The 18,296-nt window shown below is 42.3% G+C and overlaps 1 protein-coding gene across 4 annotated transcripts in view; it reads left to right on the top strand.

The window, feature by feature from the left end:
• Window positions 1–16,213, top strand: part of sik3 (SIK family kinase 3) — a 36,243-nt gene extending 20,030 nt beyond the window's left edge. For 2 of the 4 annotated variants that reach the window (XM_034603821.1, XM_034603820.1), the window contains exons 15-26: window positions 1,058–1,192; window positions 3,656–3,797; window positions 6,252–6,371; window positions 7,178–7,236; window positions 7,439–7,548; window positions 7,767–7,927; window positions 8,074–8,201; window positions 8,882–9,636; window positions 9,814–9,968; window positions 10,403–10,532; window positions 10,617–10,743; window positions 12,685–16,213. In XM_034603821.1, coding sequence (XP_034459712.1) covers window positions 1,058–1,192; window positions 3,656–3,797; window positions 6,252–6,371; window positions 7,178–7,236; window positions 7,439–7,548; window positions 7,767–7,927; window positions 8,074–8,201; window positions 8,882–9,636; window positions 9,814–9,968; window positions 10,403–10,532; window positions 10,617–10,738 — 2,017 coding nt within the window. In that variant the 3' untranslated portion in view covers window positions 10,739–10,743; window positions 12,685–16,213. The remainder of the gene's footprint in view (window positions 1–1,057; window positions 1,193–3,655; window positions 3,798–6,251; window positions 6,372–7,177; window positions 7,237–7,438; window positions 7,549–7,766; window positions 7,928–8,073; window positions 8,202–8,881; window positions 9,637–9,813; window positions 9,969–10,402; window positions 10,533–10,616; window positions 10,744–12,684) is intronic. The other 2 variants (XM_034603823.1, XM_034603824.1) reach the window with 2 other exon arrangements.
• Window positions 16,214–18,296: the final 2,083 nt, after the last annotated feature.

Here is an 18,296-nt window from a genome sequence, read left to right as displayed (position 1 = left end):
CAGTGATGGTTTTGGGATATTCTTTACAAAGGTGCTGTCTATACTGGATCCTCTGGAAGGCCCATAGCCTGTGACAATTAAGTTAAGGATTAGGATCTATAATTTTCAGTTCATATTGCTAGTTAGATTTACATTTAAGCCTTGATCTCACATTATTTAAATATTATTTAAAATAATTTACAAAGTGTACATCTAAATACACATCTGCATCATGACTTTCTATGTGAGTTTAACCTCTTACAGGTCTTAAATACAACAGGGCAGTGACATGCAAAACATACTTTTTACCTACCAACAGCTTATCCTGAAAATTTTGATTATGGGACCTTTTTCTGATATACTGTGAAAAAGCTGTAATAGAATGAGCAGAAACTATAGTAAGGGTTGTTAAAGAACAGGTGTAACCATTGAAGAGCAAGCCACAGGTTTGGTCTATGGAGATAGGGCTTTGGATTCAGAAGTCCAGGTTAGGGTTTCCCAGTTGGTCCTCTTCAGACAGTAGCCTCTGCAGGCTTCGCTGGTGTCCTGGGTTGCTGGGAGTGAGTGCCTTTAGGCTGCTCTGCTTTTCCCACGGGAGGTGGCCACTCGGCTGTGGTGCTTATCCCATCTCTCCTCCTTTGTCCATCGCGCAAGTGCCTTCTGCCACAATTCCAAACTCAATCTGCCACCAAATCCAGCCCTCCTATCTCTCAAACTCTTTGGCCGAAAACTTCTTTATCTCTTTCATAAAGTGCCAAATAATTTCTTGCTCTTTCTCTCACAGCTTTGCTAACTCTGAAGCTTGCAAAACCAGTGATAACAAAAGGCAACCCGGCCAGTCCTTAAATTGGAAGCTGGGGGGTTGTGGGATAGCCTCAAGCTTAACATCCATCTATGGTGTAATTTAACTGTTTTTCTGATTGGCTAAGATGATATGAATGATGGCACCAATTGGCAGAGGTGGGAAGGGGCGGGCCTCTCCCCCCCTCCCTCACCAGCCAATGAGGACAGAGAGCTGACCAGCGCTGCTTCCTGTCTTTCACCCTCAACCCCGTCCTCCCCCCTCCCTGCGGCCCAGGTACCTGGCGAACCGCTCCAAGCGGCACACGACGCATGCTCTCATGAGCACATCGCATGGCGAGCCCTCAGCAGAGTCACAGCGACCCCAGGGCCCCCGCCAGAGGGGGGGCTGGGCCCCCGACACATACACCCGGTGAGGGGACACGCCCGCTCTGCGCTGTATATGCACAAACACACACACACAAATGCAAGAACCCACAAATAAAATGTGGGCAATTCAATCCTAACTCTTCTATCCCCCACACACACACTCACACACACGCTGCTATTGAAGTACCTACAACAGGGGACGGTTGTGCACCTTCCAAAGAAGGATATTTTTTGAAAATAATGGCATCGTAGTAGAGTGTGGCACATGGCAGACATATCTCCATATTACCAATAAACCTCGATTCAAAATATATGTTTCTCCCCAAACCTGGAAAGAGCAGGTATGTGACAGGTGTATGCCTGTTTTTGTACAAAAGACCCCTGAAATTTAAATCACAATCTCTTAGGGGTGTAACGGTACATGTGTCCGAAATGGAAGAATTTCAGTTTAGTTTATCATTCAACTATAATGATGACGGACATAGATGAGTGGATTTTACAAAAGCAGACACTGAGCGACTGCTATGGGATATGTAGCTGGTAGCACATCGAACATGCCGACTTGTTTGAAACGGTATCACCGTAGTAATGTCCACTAACGTTGGGAATAACACTAGCGTTAGTGGGACAAGGAAAAAACGAGTTCCGTGCAAACCCAGCTCCCCACAACAATAAAGCTGCCGCTTGCAAATAATTCAGACCGTGTCAAAGCAATAACGAGGTAATAATAGGTGTTTTCATAGCAGCGGATATGCGACCGTTCTTTGACGTTGAGAACGCAGGGTTCAAACACACAGAAAGTAACCGAGCCCCGTTACAAAGTTCCCTCTCGTCCGCATTTCAGCCAGCGAGTCACACCAGCCCTTTATAAACCTCTGTCCCTAGTGTGAGAGTGTTCTCCACAGTGGAGACATTGTTAGTACCAGCAGGGCATCAAACCCTCTCTTCAAACTATGTGGTAGTTAATCATTTTTTTTAAGAAAATACATATATTTAATAATGATAATCATACAATACAATAACGTTGCAGGTTAAGTACAGTTATTTTTTTTACATGCTGCACCTTAATGGATATTTATTTGACTATTTTAGTGTTTATTTTGCAATTTTACTTTGTAAAAACTAAGGTAAGAAAGACAAAGCCGTAGTTAACCAGGGTTGAAGAAAAAGAAGGAAAAAAATCAGTTTAATGTTTTCTGTTCCTTGTTTCTACTGTACCGAAAACATACCGAAAACTAACCGAACCCTAACCGAACCATGACCTCAAAACCGAGGTATGTACCGAACTGAGATTTTTGTGTACTGTTACACCCCTACTATCTCTGTGTATATTATCTCCTGTAGTGGCCATATTTGTTGTGTTGTCCATGTAGTAATTCTAGCTGTCAGTCCCTGAGAGTATCATGTCCCTCCAACTCAGTTTAGAAACTGGGCAAACCTTTTCTTGTGAGAAAAGTGAGTTTTTGTGTTTAGATGCAGTGGTAGGCAGGACCTGTTATAGAATAAAGGGCTTGAGTTGAGTAAATTTGTGCTCGTTGAAGAAAGCATCCTCTGTCAAGTAGAATAGATGTGTGAAGCTAGAGGCTTTTTATCTTTGTTCATGGAGTACTTTTAGAAAAGCGGACTCTTTTTTGATGGAAAAATTTAACTTCTTGATGAAAATCACTGCTGTCCAAAAGTCATCTTGTCCAGTAATTTAGTTTTCTATGAATCATACCACCATGTAGTAGTTGTTTATGGGGCATTTTCCACATCTATCTGCTGTGTCCTAAGCACAGCACAGAGACTGTAAAAATGGTAAGTTGACTTAGCTTAAAATCACGACAGTTTGCTGTCCTGGTTCCCAAATGGTGGAATGAGCTCCCCTTTGACATCAGGACAGCAGAAAGTCTACACATCTTCCCCCGCAGACAAAGACACATCTCTTCCGACTACACCTTAGTTAAGAAGATGGTGGTCTAATAACCATCGTCAACTCTGGTGTATATACATATATATAAGTTAGTTGCACATATATATTGCTCTTACATGTAGCACTTTGTAGTTTGGCTTTTTTGAAGCTAATTGTACTTACATGATTCTTGCTGTTCAGGGTTTGTACCCTCATGGTTGAATGCACTTATTGAAAGTCGCTTTGGATAAAAGCTTCAGCTAAATGATATTTAATAATAAAGTAATAATACTAAAAACTGATGGTCATTCTGTCATGAGAACTGGATTTAAATTATTTAAAGGATACCTTTTACATGGATTCATTCAACCTATCAGTTGTGTGAATCTGATTTTCTGTTTCATACACATGAAATGTTCCACTGTTAGATACTTGCTACGATTCACTAAATACATTTTTGAAGTTTAAAGAGCTCATGTCATGTGTTTGTGTCTCATATGTGTGTGTCAATGTGTCTGTGTTACGTTGTGTCTTTGTGTGTGTGTGTGTGTGTGTGTGTGTGTGTGTCCGTGTGTGTCCCTGTGGTCCCTGTGGTCCCCTCGGTCCCCTCCTCAGATCCAGCTATAAGGACTGTAACACCCTTCATCTTCCCATGGAGCGCTTCTCACCTGTCAGACGGTTCTCTGATGGCGCCGCCACCATCCAGGCTTTCAAGGCTCATCTAGAGAACAGCAGCCTCATTAAGCAGCTAAAGCAGGTATATTACTCTATAGCTTTTTTCGCTCTCGAAAACTTTGCCTTGGGTCTCATATATGAAGAAATTTGAAGGAGTCTGGGTCAGGTGCATTCATAACAACAGGAAAAGGTCAAGGGGTGGCATCTGGGTAGAGCATGCAGGAGACAGGAAATTATGTATAAATTCCGCTGCAGAAATCAAGTATTTTTGTGTACAACAATTCAACACCAGCATATGCCCTTATCGCCAAAAGATCTTGGATCTAGTTGTCTTTCCAAATTAATATCTTCATTGGCATCCTCCATGGGTATGGCACCTCTTTTTCATCTTGAGATATTTGTATTCTTTTTTTTATTTTAATTTTTTAATTTTTTCAATTGCATGTTAGAAACTCCATCAACAAGCCCACTCGCTCATTGTAAATTTCCGCCAAGCTGCCAAGAAAAGTTCCGGAAAATATACAGAGCAACTACTGACTCTGAGGTTTGAATTCTGACATTCAACCTCAGGAAACTGTCCAGAGTTCAGTGCATATGTGAAAGCAGGAATGTAGACAAGGAGCTAGGTTCAAGGATACAGTGAGTAGCATTGATATGATATAAGATATCTCATTATAATAGTATTGTAACAAACAATATATTGGCAATTCTTATACATTGCACAAACCTGTCGAAGTGTGATCCATTTTTTTCTTTAAAACCACAGGTAACTGTTTGATTTCCTAAAACTTCCCTCAGGAAAAAAAAACAGTCTGGCAGATTTGGCAGAGCAGGGACCAAGCATTAAGATTCAAGATTCCTTTATTGGTCCCACACCAAGGACCATTGGCATTAATGTTTCTCTGTTTTTAAAGATTATGTTTTGCCGATTCCCCTTTATTTGACCGTCATGAACATTGCAAAGATTGCCAGTAAAACACTGAAACAATTCCGACTTGCTGTGCACTCTTTTGACGCAGAGTGGAGAGAGTTTCTTAAGATGAGGTCAATGGAATTCTTTCACCTGAGAAAACCTCAAGCTGCTTCTCGAGACATCACATCATTCGCAGTGACAGTGCACTGAGATTACCTCACCCAGTAGGAGGCGTAGGAAAGGAAGAGATAATCATCATGTTCGCAGTGGGTGCTTCATCTTAGGCATGAACTGACATGCCCGGATTATCTTAACTCAAGTGTTAAGAGGGTTAATAAGGATAGAGGAGAGGTTAACACACATGACCTACACCCAGCTCGGGACCCCTGAAAACCTTAAATGTTTACTGATATTTCTCCTATTATGAGTGTACATATTTTTCATCTGGGAAGATACTGTGTGTAAACAAGCGCAGGGATAATGACATGACCTCAGTGTGTATTATGTGTTTCTAGCAGGTCATACAAGTTGACAAGCCTGTTGTTTTCTGGAAGTCTGGACTTCACAGAGTGCTTAGAGGCAATAGGCTTTCGCATCTCAATCATATGCAGCAGAAAAGTGGTTCAGACTGGAATTCTGTAGAAGGACCTGCTTTTATAATTTGCAGCACAACTAGTTGAATTAGCTAAATGTGATTAGTATCATTAGCCTAATTGTTTGAGTGCACCTGTGTTGGTCATGCCATTCGAGCAGCTTTAGGCTAACAGTCAGGAGGTGACGCATGGTGTTAAACTTTGGTTCCTCTGAACACTAAACAGAGTGAACTAATTACACTAAGCAGACTGGTTACTGCTGAGATCTGCTGCAGCAGGAATTGCTAGCAAGATGGGAAAAGCTTACTTCTGATAAATTTATGATTTACTGTTGATAAATAATTTTGTATTGTAGCAGGATAGAAATAATAAATACAGATACATAAATAACTTTACCCAAAGTTATTCATGTTAAAATCGCTGTGTCATCTTTGATTATGACCTAATGACCTTGTCCAGTCATGATTTCTGCAGTTCAGGAAACTTTCAAAGATCCTCACCAAATCTGCTAAAGAGAGCATGTTACTTAGTTTTCAGCTTCTGTTGATGGGCTTCCAGTAACTTTTAAGGTTCATTTTAAGATTTTATTGCTGACTTTTAAGGCTCGTTCTGGACTTGCAGCTAAGTACATTTCAGATCTGTTGACACCATATGTGCTCGGTTGCAACCCCAGTTCCTCAGTGAAGGATGTGCTCGCCATTCCATTGTCCGGGCTGAGGACCAAAGGTGACCGAGCCTTTTCTGTCAGGGCTCCCGGCCTTTGGAACAATCCCTTCCTGAGGAGATCTGTCTGGCAAACTCCTTATCCTCTTTTCAAATCTCTCTTGAAGACACATTTTTATAGGTGTGCTTTCTCCTAGTTCTGATCTTACCGACTATTTTAATCAATTGATAATGTTTTATTTTATCTTGTTTTTACTCACTTCTCATCTGTAACATTTTACTTGTCTGTGCTCTATTGCTGTGTGATTGTTGTTTGAAGGTTTTTTTGTTTAATATTGTTTGCACTCCCTGTCTGTGTTTCCTACAGGAGTGTGAGCAGCTCCAGAAAATATATGCTGCCCAGCACGATGATCGATTCCTGGAGCACACCCAGCAGCAGCATATCCTCTACCAGCAAGAGCAACAAATCCTCCACCAGCAAATCCAGGTATCTGAAGCTGATCAATATGTTTCCTGAAGATGCAACAAACCAAAACTACGCAGAAACTGCCATGATATTTCATGCAGGATGGAATGAGCTGTGTGACAGCAACTCATACAATATAAAGTATAAAGCTCAGATATAAGCTACAGTCCTGCACCTGGTTGGGTACCTATAAAAGATGTGTTATGGGTAAAAAGTACATTTATATAAATTCATGGGTACGAGTAAAAATTAAAGAAACGTGGGCAGACAGCGTGTGAGAACCTAAGAATATTTTTTTTCTGAAGAAATTAAAATGATCAAATCAGTTTATAGGAAACCCAGTCAGATGCAAGGATTTATTTTTTCATGAAAGTCTGTGACACCACCTTGAATCAATTAACTTCCGCTCAAATATGTCACTACTCACACCGACCTAGCTAGTACATTAAAACAGATCACATAAAGACTGAAATGGTCAGTAGTGAATACTTCATCAGTATTTTGCTGCTTTTAAAAAGTGCCACAACTTGAACAGGAGCACAAGGAGGCCATAAACAATTTGAATGTGTGCGGCTGTGTATGTAATATGTGTGTTTAATCACAGGTGGCAGGTCCGGATTTGACTTGGCGATAATAGCAGGTTACATGGACATTGGACATTTATCGTGGCCTCATTTATCTCATCAGCTTGTGTCCTTCCTTTGGGACATGCATGTTTATTATTTGCATATAAATAATTTGATGCAATAGCTGTACATGGTCATAATTACAGTAACACATCATGTTAACTTGAAGCTCTGAGCAATTGAATTTCTCTTTATCTGCAGGGTCTGTCTTTAGGCCATGGAGAGAGCCAGCCTAGTCACCTAACCCACCAGCTTCAGAGGTACACACACACACACACACACACACACACACACACACACACACACACACACACACACACACACACACACACACACACACACACACGCACACACATACACATTACTCATCAGCTATTGCACAATGAACTTGATACCGTGTTACATCACATCTTTGTCGTTTCTCTCTCTTCTCCTCTCCTACACTGTCCTGTCCTCCCTCAGGTTGCGTATCCAGCCCTCCAGCCCTCCGCCAACACATCCCAGCAACCACCTCTTCAGACAGACCAATCAGAGCCCTCCACCTTGCTCTGCAGGCATAATGCAAGGACATGGTTAGTAATACCATTCCTAGAGGGCATAGTGCAATACCTCTCATATTGTAACTGGTGTAGGTAAAGTGGTGCATTTTACTCTCCAGTCATCGGTGGATTACTATTAATTATATTTTTTAGAGTTAGTTTGACTTTATACACTTTTGTTATCTGTATACAAATCCTGACTTTATTTTGGGGGAAAACTTCTACTTTTAAGTTTCTCCTCTCCTCCCTAGGAGGTCCATCACAGGTGCAGTACCAGCACTGCGCTCCAGCTATGTACCAGGGACAAAGTGGTAGCCCTCCTCCCACAGGTCTGGCCCGAGTTACATTACCAACCAATCAACAAGCACCATCCACTGTCCCATTGGCCCAGGGTGTACCTCAGCAACAGCAGGTGACTACAAAGAGCCGATCAACTAATGTGCTTGTCATTTGTTTCTCAGCTGATGAGAACATGTATTATTTAAACTTCCATGGAACTAAGGCTCATAACCCATTTTCCTGATCAACAATGAGTACTAACATTGATTGTTTGTATAGGTGACCATCCAAGTGCAGGAAGTGGAACTCGGAGGTGGGGTGCAGAGACAGTGCAGCTTTTTGTCCACGCCAGGGGGACACAGAGTCCTCGGGAAGCAGCTGAGTGCAGACAACGCCGAGATGCACAGGTGACCCCACCCATCCCTTCACCAAGTCCCCCGATGGCTGCCAAACCAGCAATACCTTTGGACTGTTTCTGTTTCGGTGTCTTCTTCCATCTTTTTGTTTTATTTTATTTCCTTTAACTTTTCTTTTTTGAATTGTATTTTGAGACTTGATATCAATACTGTTACACCCATAAATGTTGTGTATGAAGGGGCAGTCAATGAGGACATTGTTTGTTACTTGTATTTAAAATTACTAACATCCTACTTCGAGTTTGCCAGAGATGATATCCTCGACAAATTCTCCACTACATAGTAGCTGGGTGAGTGGTTGGATGTAGGTGTTTTAGGAGCAAAGTATATGTTGAGGTCCCAGCAGTTGGAGTAGGAGAGCTGTCATCCTGTGACCCCTGATATCACTATCCCATTAACATTCCCCGGTAACCAGGACTGCCTTCACTGAGAGAACATTTAACAATCTTCAAATACACACCAATCATAATTGATCACTTGAAATATCTTTACACCTCTTAGTGAACATTTATACCTGGACCGAATCTGAAGTGAAGTGTCTCTGTGTGCAGTGATTTAATGGAGATTGTTGAAAGCAAGGTGTTGAAGTTGCACCCTAAAGAGGAGTAGGAGCATGTTGCTGTAAGACAGCAGGTCACTAATCATCCTGTGCATTCCCTCTTCCAATCCAGTCGCAGTCTTGGCCGCTTCACATCAGGCTATGAGCAGGCACAGTTCAATCCCCACATCTTCTCTGGTGTTGACCCAGCCTCCCGGGGAGCCTCTTTCAGCCCATACCTGCAGGGAGCCTCCCTTAAAGTCCCCGGCCTGGAGGGTTACCAGAGCGGGGCAGTGGGGGCTGGCAGCTATGGCCCCCCCTCTACACTACAGCAGGCCCTGCTCTCCCCAACTCCTTTGGACTACCGCCCGCCACAACAGCACGTCACTCCTACTCTGCAGGGCCTCCTCTCCCCCCGGCACTCTTTAACTGGCCACGCCGATCCCAGGTTGCCCCCCCAAGACCTAGCTGCCCTGCTGAAGAGGCAGAGCCCTCGCTGCCAAGCAACCCCCACACCACCCAGCGGTCCACCCCAAGAGTATGGAGAGATGCTGCTTCTCCACCAGCTGACTCAGGGCGAGAGTTTGGATCCCCCGGCTCCGCAAGGTGCCTCCGGAGGGCAGCACTACCTCCACCTCCTCCAGATTCGACCCCCAGATGTCCAGCCGCAGCAGCACCCAGCACAGGCACCTTGCCCCAGCTTACCTCACTCAGAGAGCATGGAGGAGGATGAGGTGCCGACTGGCTACCACCACACGCACGAGGGCCTGCTGGCCAAGGCAGGAGAAGGTCATGAGCTCCTGGGGCCTCCCAGAGGAGGCACCCCACCCTACAATTCCCCAACACACAGGCATGGCGGCTTCATCAGGAATGCTCCCGCAACAAGAGGTAAGACCTGTTGACATGTGTCTTATAAAACTTGTTGCATTTTCTGTCCTGACTAACAAAAATATATTCGTTTACCTTGTGTTGCTAGCATTCTTTGAAAAAGACTGAAAGATAAACATCAGAGCATTTCAATTTTCTTATTTTTGTACACTATAATGTACTTAATGTTTATTTTAGAATCTGAGCATGTGGAGTGCAGGCCCCCGGGGCAGGCCATGGAGGTGCCTGATCATAACGGAGTGGGATATTCAAGAGGTCCCCAGGGTGACGCCTATAGGTCCCGTGGACAGCTACAGCGCCACCACACCATCCAGACCTGTGATGATGCCTTTGTGAGTCTGCTAATGAGCTACTTAATCCAGATTGGCCACATTTCATTATGAGAAGCTGTAGTAAGGCTGGTGCATAAAAAATGTTTGATCAGACTGGGCTTTAATGTAGTGTAAGGGTGATAACTTGCAAAAACAGCACAAACCATTTCATATTTAGATGGCATGTTAATATTTGTTGTGTGTGTATTAGAGTATTGGCCCATTTTCCTGACCAGTGCTGTGCTAGAGATACAGGAGGTATCCTGTTTAGGATGGTAGCTTGAAGGAAGAAACCAAATGTTTGTATGACTGGCACTCTAACAACTACGTAACAACTGTGACTTTCACTTTTTGGAGGCATTGATGCACTGTAAGCAAAACCAATCATCCAAGACAAAGTCCTTAGTTGAGTAGAAGCTGTTCATTAAGCATCGTCGTTTTTACCTCCTGCTCAGGACCAGGCAGAGCCAATGTCTGGAATGAGCCTGTTGGCTGGGAAGGCATTAAGCTCCGCTTGCATGTCAGACATCCTCAGCCAGACATCACTGACAGGAAGCCAGCAGCTGCGCCACCGGGAAGAGTCAGGTCAGTAGGAGATATGAGATAATCGTAAACTATTTGTGGATTTTCTCTTTGTGTGTGACTAAATTATAAATGTTTCTCTTGCAGTATGTGATGTTGAAGGGGAGCTCCATGCAGCAGCCTGCTACCCCTCCTCCTGCACCAGTGACATGCTCCTCAGCTACAAGCCCCCGGACCTGCAGTACAGCATGGAGCAGGCTGGGGTCTAGCACAGGTACACACACTAACAGATCAAAAGGTTTATCTTCACTTTATATACCAGAATTAGTTGGATACCTACAAATGCATGTAACCCATCAAGACCTGAGGAGCTGAATGAAAACACATTCTAACATCTAAGCATTGTTTAAAAACAACCACCTAAAATCTGAGGGTTTTCTGAAGAGCTGAGAGAAATGCCAGCATGTACAAAAACTTACATTTCTCGTCCTCTGAGGCTTTTCATTGTAAACCATTGCCGTTTCAATAAACTTTGTCAACATTTAAAAAAGAAAACAAAAAACCAATCACACTTGCAGAGATCCCTTCCTTCTTCCTCCTCCTCAAACATGTCACTAACTGACTGAGCTTTGGTCAGCAGGATCATCTTGTGGGTCTGAATCTTCTTCATTGTTATTTCCATTGTTGATTGAGTCAGTGAAACTATGCTGTGCTCTGCTTCAATATTGAAACGCTACTTGAAAAGCTTGTTTGCAGACTAAGAGCGTTGAAAAACAAACTTGATTTCTCATAAAGCACTTTGCCTTTAAAGCGAGTATTTCAGCGAATCACGTTGTATTTCATCAGTCAAATGTCTTGAAAACGATGACATCCCATCTCATACAGTTCTAAAAGGAGAAGCACATGAACAGCGTAGCCAGTCTTAAAGGTATATTCACGCATATGTTGCAGCAGGTCGAAATGGGAAATGGGGCTGAAACAACTAATTGATTTAATCGATTATATAAATAGTTGACAAATAATTTAGTAATCGATTACGTCACAGGGTCAAGGAAAGATGCGCAGGAGAATCTGTAAGGAGTTAGGAAAGGAGAACCACGTTGCGGAGAAAATCGGACTCCACTTACACTCTTCAGGCTTTAAAAAGAACTTTATAACAAGATACGCACCAAATGCACGGTACTCTGTGCTTTAGGCTGTGCACTGACAGTTAATATAAAGTTTCCTGTTTAAAACAAAATGGCACTTTCTGAGAAAAGATGTTTTCATTTTATACAGAGGGAAAATTTTATCATTACCTACTCACAGGAAATTACAGCTAACAGATTTAAATGAAAATGAAACAAACCGGACTAAGATATATATATATATATATATATATATATATATATATATATATATATATATATATATATATATATATATATATATATATATATATAACATTATTCTGACTTGTCAAAAACTTAGTTGTGTTTTAACTACCCAAAACATTTCAGCATCTGTAGTTACACAGTAAGATTCAAACTACTTTTGTTATAGACGTGTGTGTGATTTCTCATTATGGATATCTACAATTTATTTGAAATATATTATTATATATTATATTATTATCTTAATTCTAGTTCAAGATATCTTTAATTCGCCTCAATTAGAGATGCCTTAAATTTTGTTTGAACTTTTAGTTTGAATAGTGTTATGGATATCATGAACTTGAATTATGAATGGTCAAAATTAAATTGTAGCTGTCTGAATGTGGAATTATCATCATAATTAAGTCGCCGATATCTGTAATACAAATAGAAACAGAATAGTACAAGAATATGAAGTCGCTTTTCGAATAAATTGCTGGAAAGGATCAAATTATGCTTTCTAATCGACAAAATAAGACAGATTAATCATTAATCATCAAAATATTCTTTAGTTGCAACCCTAATGGGAAACTGCAGACGCTTCCCGAAGTACATGCTTAACAGATACTGAGCAGACACACATCTTTTCTTTCAAAATGTCCAGTGTCGATGTTGACACCAGTTTTGTCTCAAAACACCAGTTTTGTGTGAAAATGTCTTTGTTGTGAAGATAAAATAAAACAAATGGGCGGATATCACTGGAGGGTCATATTTCACATTAGATATTATGAAAGACTTGCAGCATAATTATTTTGTTAAACTAATTATTGTGTATTTTTTTCTTTTCTTGTGTCTCCCTGCAGGAAATCGTGTCTCCTGTGTACAGCGGTCCATATCAGCCATCCTGAGTTGTGTTGACTTGTGTTGAGCAGCATCACGCCAAACCACCTTCGTCTCCCTAAGCAGGGGGACACTCTGCGTCTATCTGTCTGTCTCCATCTGTCTTTGGGAGAGCAGTTTACGCGAGAGAGGGGGAGTGTGGATAGGTGTAGACATCAGATAGGGGGGGACGGGGGGTCACAGGTAGGGCCCTGGGGTTCAAAGGTCAAAGTGCCAGCATTTTCTGCAGGGACATCCAGCGTCCACTGCTGCAGGATGTCTCCTCTTTTCACCTCCCGTCGTGTTTGTAGATCGGGGGTTCCTATTCCTCCCTCTAACACTTAGTGATCATTGACTTTGCCCCCTCCCCCCCACCTCACTCCCTTACAAACCTGTACCCTGCCCCACCCCCCACACCCACCTGCTGCCCTGACCTTAACCTCTACTTCTCACCGTTCATCCTGCTATTAACTGTTGGCATACTTCGTTATGTGCCGCATCGGCCAACGCATCGGTGCAGTCACACTCACAGAACGCATGGAGTCCAACACACACAAACGCACACACAAACATACATACATACACACACACACACACACACACACACACACTCACTGCTGCCACAAACCCAAAGTATTCACATAAGGCGTGAGTGTTCATGTGTGACTCAGAAGAAGGCGTGAGCGGACATGAAGGTTGTCTATGAGAGTAAGTCTGCCACCCTCCCCCCTCCTGCTGGCCATGCGGCAGATCATGCCGACACGGGCCGAAATCTCGACTGCTGCGACCCCTCCCCCCTTTTTTGACCGAGTGGTGGGTGGTGTTTTGGATTTAGGCTCTGATCAAGCTCCAACTGGCAACAAAACCGCTCTCTCTCCAAAGACAGAGCTCAGTGACATCGCACAGGACAAACCAGCTCTCATAGTTTTGTTTGTTTGTTTGTTCTCTTGTTCTGGTATTTTTCTTTTAATTTTCTTTTAATATTCATTTTTACGGCTAATGTCCATCTAGGCATTATGGTCAATATTGTTACTCTTGTTGTTATTACTGTTTTCTGTCAAAGAAGTTTTATTCTGATGAATATTATTGTTATTATTATTATTATTATTATTACAGTTCTGTGTTGCGAGAAAGACAACATTGTTCTTTGATTACTTAAGTAATTCTGCACTTTCGGTTCAAGCTATCTCTATCCTCTCTCTGTTTCCACCCCTCCTCACAGTTCCTTATTACCCGTCACGATGTTACCCTGCCTCTCAATTCCACCCCCACCCCTTTTCCAACCCTAACTTTCCCCACCTTGTGTTCACCTCTTTCGCCATCCTCCTTTTCCCCTACGTCAGTGACAGTGTATTGCATTGTGGGTAGATTTACCAGACCTTCGCTCCTTTCCTTGTACAGTGATGCCATGTATAGAATGCTATTGCAATTTCTGTATCAAACTTTTTTTTTTTTTTTTGTTACTTTCTTTTTGTTTTTAGATGTTGTTGGGGAGGCTTTTTTATATTTGTATTGTTTTATCATTTGTACTTCAAAATGTTCTCTTTTTGTTTAGTTTTTTTGTTTTATGAATCTTTGAGATTTCTAGCCAAAAGAGGACGGAGAGAAGAGACACTGCTCTTTCTGTCCCGTTAAAAAAGATTGTCCTTATCTGTTCTAATATTATTATATTGAGACACTTGAATAAGAGGAGAGTAATTATTTTGTGTTGCTCTTGAAAGAATAATTTCAGTCGTTGTTGTCGTGACTGTCATTCTTGTTGATGTTTGGGCCTGTTTTCTGTTAACGTTGTAGTTGCGGCAGGCTATACAGGGTCAGGCTTTGGGCTTTGTCTGGGTTGGCTCGGGTGCTACAGAGACTTGACACTCTTAAAAAAAAAAATTAAAAAAAAGAAGAAGAAGACAAATAAAGAGGGAATAATTTGTAAAATAGCTGACATATCATCCTGAACATCACAAGTGTGGAGATGGACAAACCCACTTCTCTTTCTCTCTCTTGCTGTGACCCTCACCATCTTTTACTACATCAGCCTCTGATTAGATGAAGCATCCCGGACATGGCCCCCTCCTCGCAAGCTAATCTTTTATTATTGCAACCAAGGAGGAAACTACAACTGCTATTACTCAACTGCCCTCAACCCTCTTTTGGTTTTCTTTAACTTGTGTTAGCCCCCTCTCCCTCCCTCAAGCCTGGAAGGAACGATCCCAGGAGGTTACATTTCATGAACGGTTAATGGATCCTGTCTTTGGACAAACCTCCAAAGCCTAAAAGGGAAACATTTGTTGCAGAAGGCGACCACAGATGAATGAAGTTTTTGCGCCGCGGAGGAATACAAGGTTGTGGTGAGTGCAGGGCGAGGCGTGCCCACCTTAAACATGTCTACCAAGGTCTGTGCACCCTGAGCATAGTGGAGCTTGAACACAGCCACATGGAGGCTACAGCACCCTGGGGACCACAGACAAGGATTGAACGCCCCCCCCTTTTAATTTTCTTTATTGTTTAACATCTATTTATCCTCCCATATAGAGTACAATACCCCTGGATATAGAGTCTATATTGGGCCAGCAAGAGACTGGTGCAAAGAAATATTGTTCCACTTGTTTGTGTTTATACTGGCCAGATTTCACAATACCTGGCTGCATGGTTGACATCGTTTGCTATGTACATGAGAGAATTGTAGATGGTGTCATGCAGCGCCTGTTGCTTTCCATTCCCATTGCGTCACTTCCTGTTTACCAGCAGTTGCTCTTATTCAGACTGGACGGGGTTGGCTTTATCTCTAAAAACAAGAGCAGGAGTTAAGTGGGGAGTGGGATAGATTCATGGAATGAATTCGATCTGATGCGTTTTTTTTGGCTTCTCTCTCAAAATCAATGTCTCATTCGGGAGGAAAAACCAAACTTCTCATTCATCACACATTCCCCTCCCGCTCTCATTCATTCCTCTCTCAGATCTTACCTGCTGTTTTCTCTCATTCTTTACACCAAGCCCATAAAGTGAGATCTGGAAGAGAAAGAACTGAGTACTTTGATGTGTTGCAGAGGAAACGTCTGCACGTCTCTTGTCTCATGACAGGATAGAAACTCTAAAATTAAAGACGAGCGGCTCCACTATGTCTGATATTGTGACCAGTGGCACACAGGAAAGGAGCGCTGGAGGGAATGGAAAGCACTGCACATGATTCAGAGGTAATGGGGGGAGAGCTGCTTCACGCACACATCTCCTGCCCGATCAGACTGACCCGGCTCCTTCTTTTCTTTTCTGTCTGATTGTCTCCATCCCTGACTTTGTTTTTTATTTCTCTCCATCCCGGCCTCACTTTTTGGGCAGCAAGCTCTCTGCTCCTCTCATTAGGTTCATTTTCTTTTCAATTGGTTCATTTTTTGTTTGTTTTTATGTTCATTTCTGTTGAGTACAAAAATACTAAAGTGCAACAACAATGATTAAAAAGAATATCAACCAAACTGAGATGAATAAATAAATATATATAAATAAAGAAATAATTTAAAAAGGTCATGTCTTGTGTGTCTTTGTGTTACCAGACACAAACCTGTCTGAACGAATAACATAACAATCCCAAGCCTTTATAGTTTGAAGACATTTAGTGTCACACTCCTGTGCCGTGCATGTGCCCTGTAGGCATTAAAGCTAGGGTTGATAATCCTAGAAAAGCGGGCTGCACTTTAAAAATGATACATCCCACCACTTCCTATCAGCCCCCTCATCAAAGCTACAGCCCCAAAACACATGAACGTGCACTGACTGACGACTGCTAGAAGCCGACGTTTCTGTGACTCGCTCGCTAACTTCTGGCTATCGTCTGCTTCAGTGGAGTATGTCTCTCTAGCTGAAATCTCCGGTCATGCACTTTGAGAGCATGGGGACGACACACAGGCAGGTCGGTCATTTGATCTGGATGAAATGATGTGTTTATTACAGTCCTGCGAGGGCAACAGATACCGATTCTCTTTTTGAAACGAGCACCGAGAAACGTTCCACTGACTTCAGCAGCTGAATGTGAAATCAGCCTCTAGTGTAAATCACTGCATATACTGTACATCTCAAACATCCATGTGATGCAATAAAAATGTAGAGAAGATCTTTAAATGAAAGTGTCTTGTAATTATATTCACTTGACAACACTGATGTTGATTTGCTAAAATGCTAAGAGTATGATCAACCTATGACAAACAATGTGAAAACAGATTCCTCAGATTTATTGATGTAAAGCTTTGTCATAATACGCTGTATATAAAGATGGAAGAAATGACTCATCCCCAAAAGTAAAACCAAAGTATCCCGATCGCCACCTGGTGGCTGGCTGCAGTATACATCATAAATCCTGCCTCATCTATTTTAGTGGATGGGACATGATCATACTAAAGTAAGTACACATCAAATACATTTTTCTCGGGGATGGTTTCATCATTTAATTAATTCTTATGACACTGTCCAAGTCTTAATATTTCTGGTAAGTTTGGGGTGAAACTCTATGATTGACAGCTGAGACTGACTTCAAGCACATGTATCAGCACAACCTTGATGCCGCGGTTCCATCCTCTGATCTTTACAGCGCAGACTCTGAGAGAAGAGGTAGCGTTCGCATCTGGGATACTTTGGCTTCATTTCTGGATAGTGGGACAAGGTGAAGACTCGTCTTCATATACAGTCTAGGAATGCGACCATAATGCTGAGTGGGAGATTTTACTTTGTACAAATCTTGTGTCTGTGCTCTCTGGTGGACGAACTAATAGTGTTTCTACATTACCTTCATCTGAATTCAGCCATTCTGTTCTTCAATGTCTTGTTACTACGACGGAGTATTAGGGCCACTTCAAGGGAAAAAATCGGACATTTGAGAATTGAGTTGTAATTTTAGGAAGATATCAGAGACATTTAGGCTAAAAACATGGTGTAAATGACGCCCTTTTGAGTGGAATTTGAATGCCGGGGCTTACGGACACTTGGATGACACCACAGGAGCAGTATGGAGGCTTTTTTAGTTTGTTTTCTGTTGTTTTTCTACGTTTGAAGAAGGACTCACCATTACTCAATTGTATTTGGTTGCAACGCTGTTTACTCAAACACTTCACCCACCCCTCCATCGACATAGGGGCGAGTAGATAATCCGTGAACTTCAATTTTGGGGGGAACGTATCCCTTTAAGATTACTTTTTGCTGTTCAGTGTGTGTGCATTCTTTGTTAGAGGAATTTGCCGTTTCATCCAGCAGGTTTAAAGAGAGGAGATAGCTGACTGTGTCTCACACCAACCAGTCCTGTCAACAGTCTGAACACACAAGTGTGTGTGCTGCACTGTCTCTATCTGTTTGTGTGTCTTCATATGCAGCTGATTAACCTCCACTTATAGAGTCTTGATGTTTCCCTGCCCTCTGCTGACCTGGTTCTCAAGGTGGTTTGATGCTCGATCAGTATTGAGTGTAAGGACGTAGTATTTGTTAGATTCACACTGGACTTCTCATTAAAACATGTTCTTGGTCTGTCTTATGGCTGCAGTGTTCTGCATGCTGCTGCTCTGGTCTGAACAGCTGCAGTGCAGAGTCTTTCCAGTCTGAAGTAACTGAGCTCAGACAGCAT

The sequence above is a fragment of the Hippoglossus hippoglossus genome, chromosome 13 (assembly GCF_009819705.1).
Source record: "Hippoglossus hippoglossus isolate fHipHip1 chromosome 13, fHipHip1.pri, whole genome shotgun sequence".
Lineage (NCBI taxonomy): Eukaryota > Metazoa > Chordata > Actinopteri > Pleuronectiformes > Pleuronectidae > Hippoglossus > Hippoglossus hippoglossus.
Note: the sequence above shows the minus strand (reverse complement) of the source record. Positions and strands in the feature narration are given on the sequence as shown.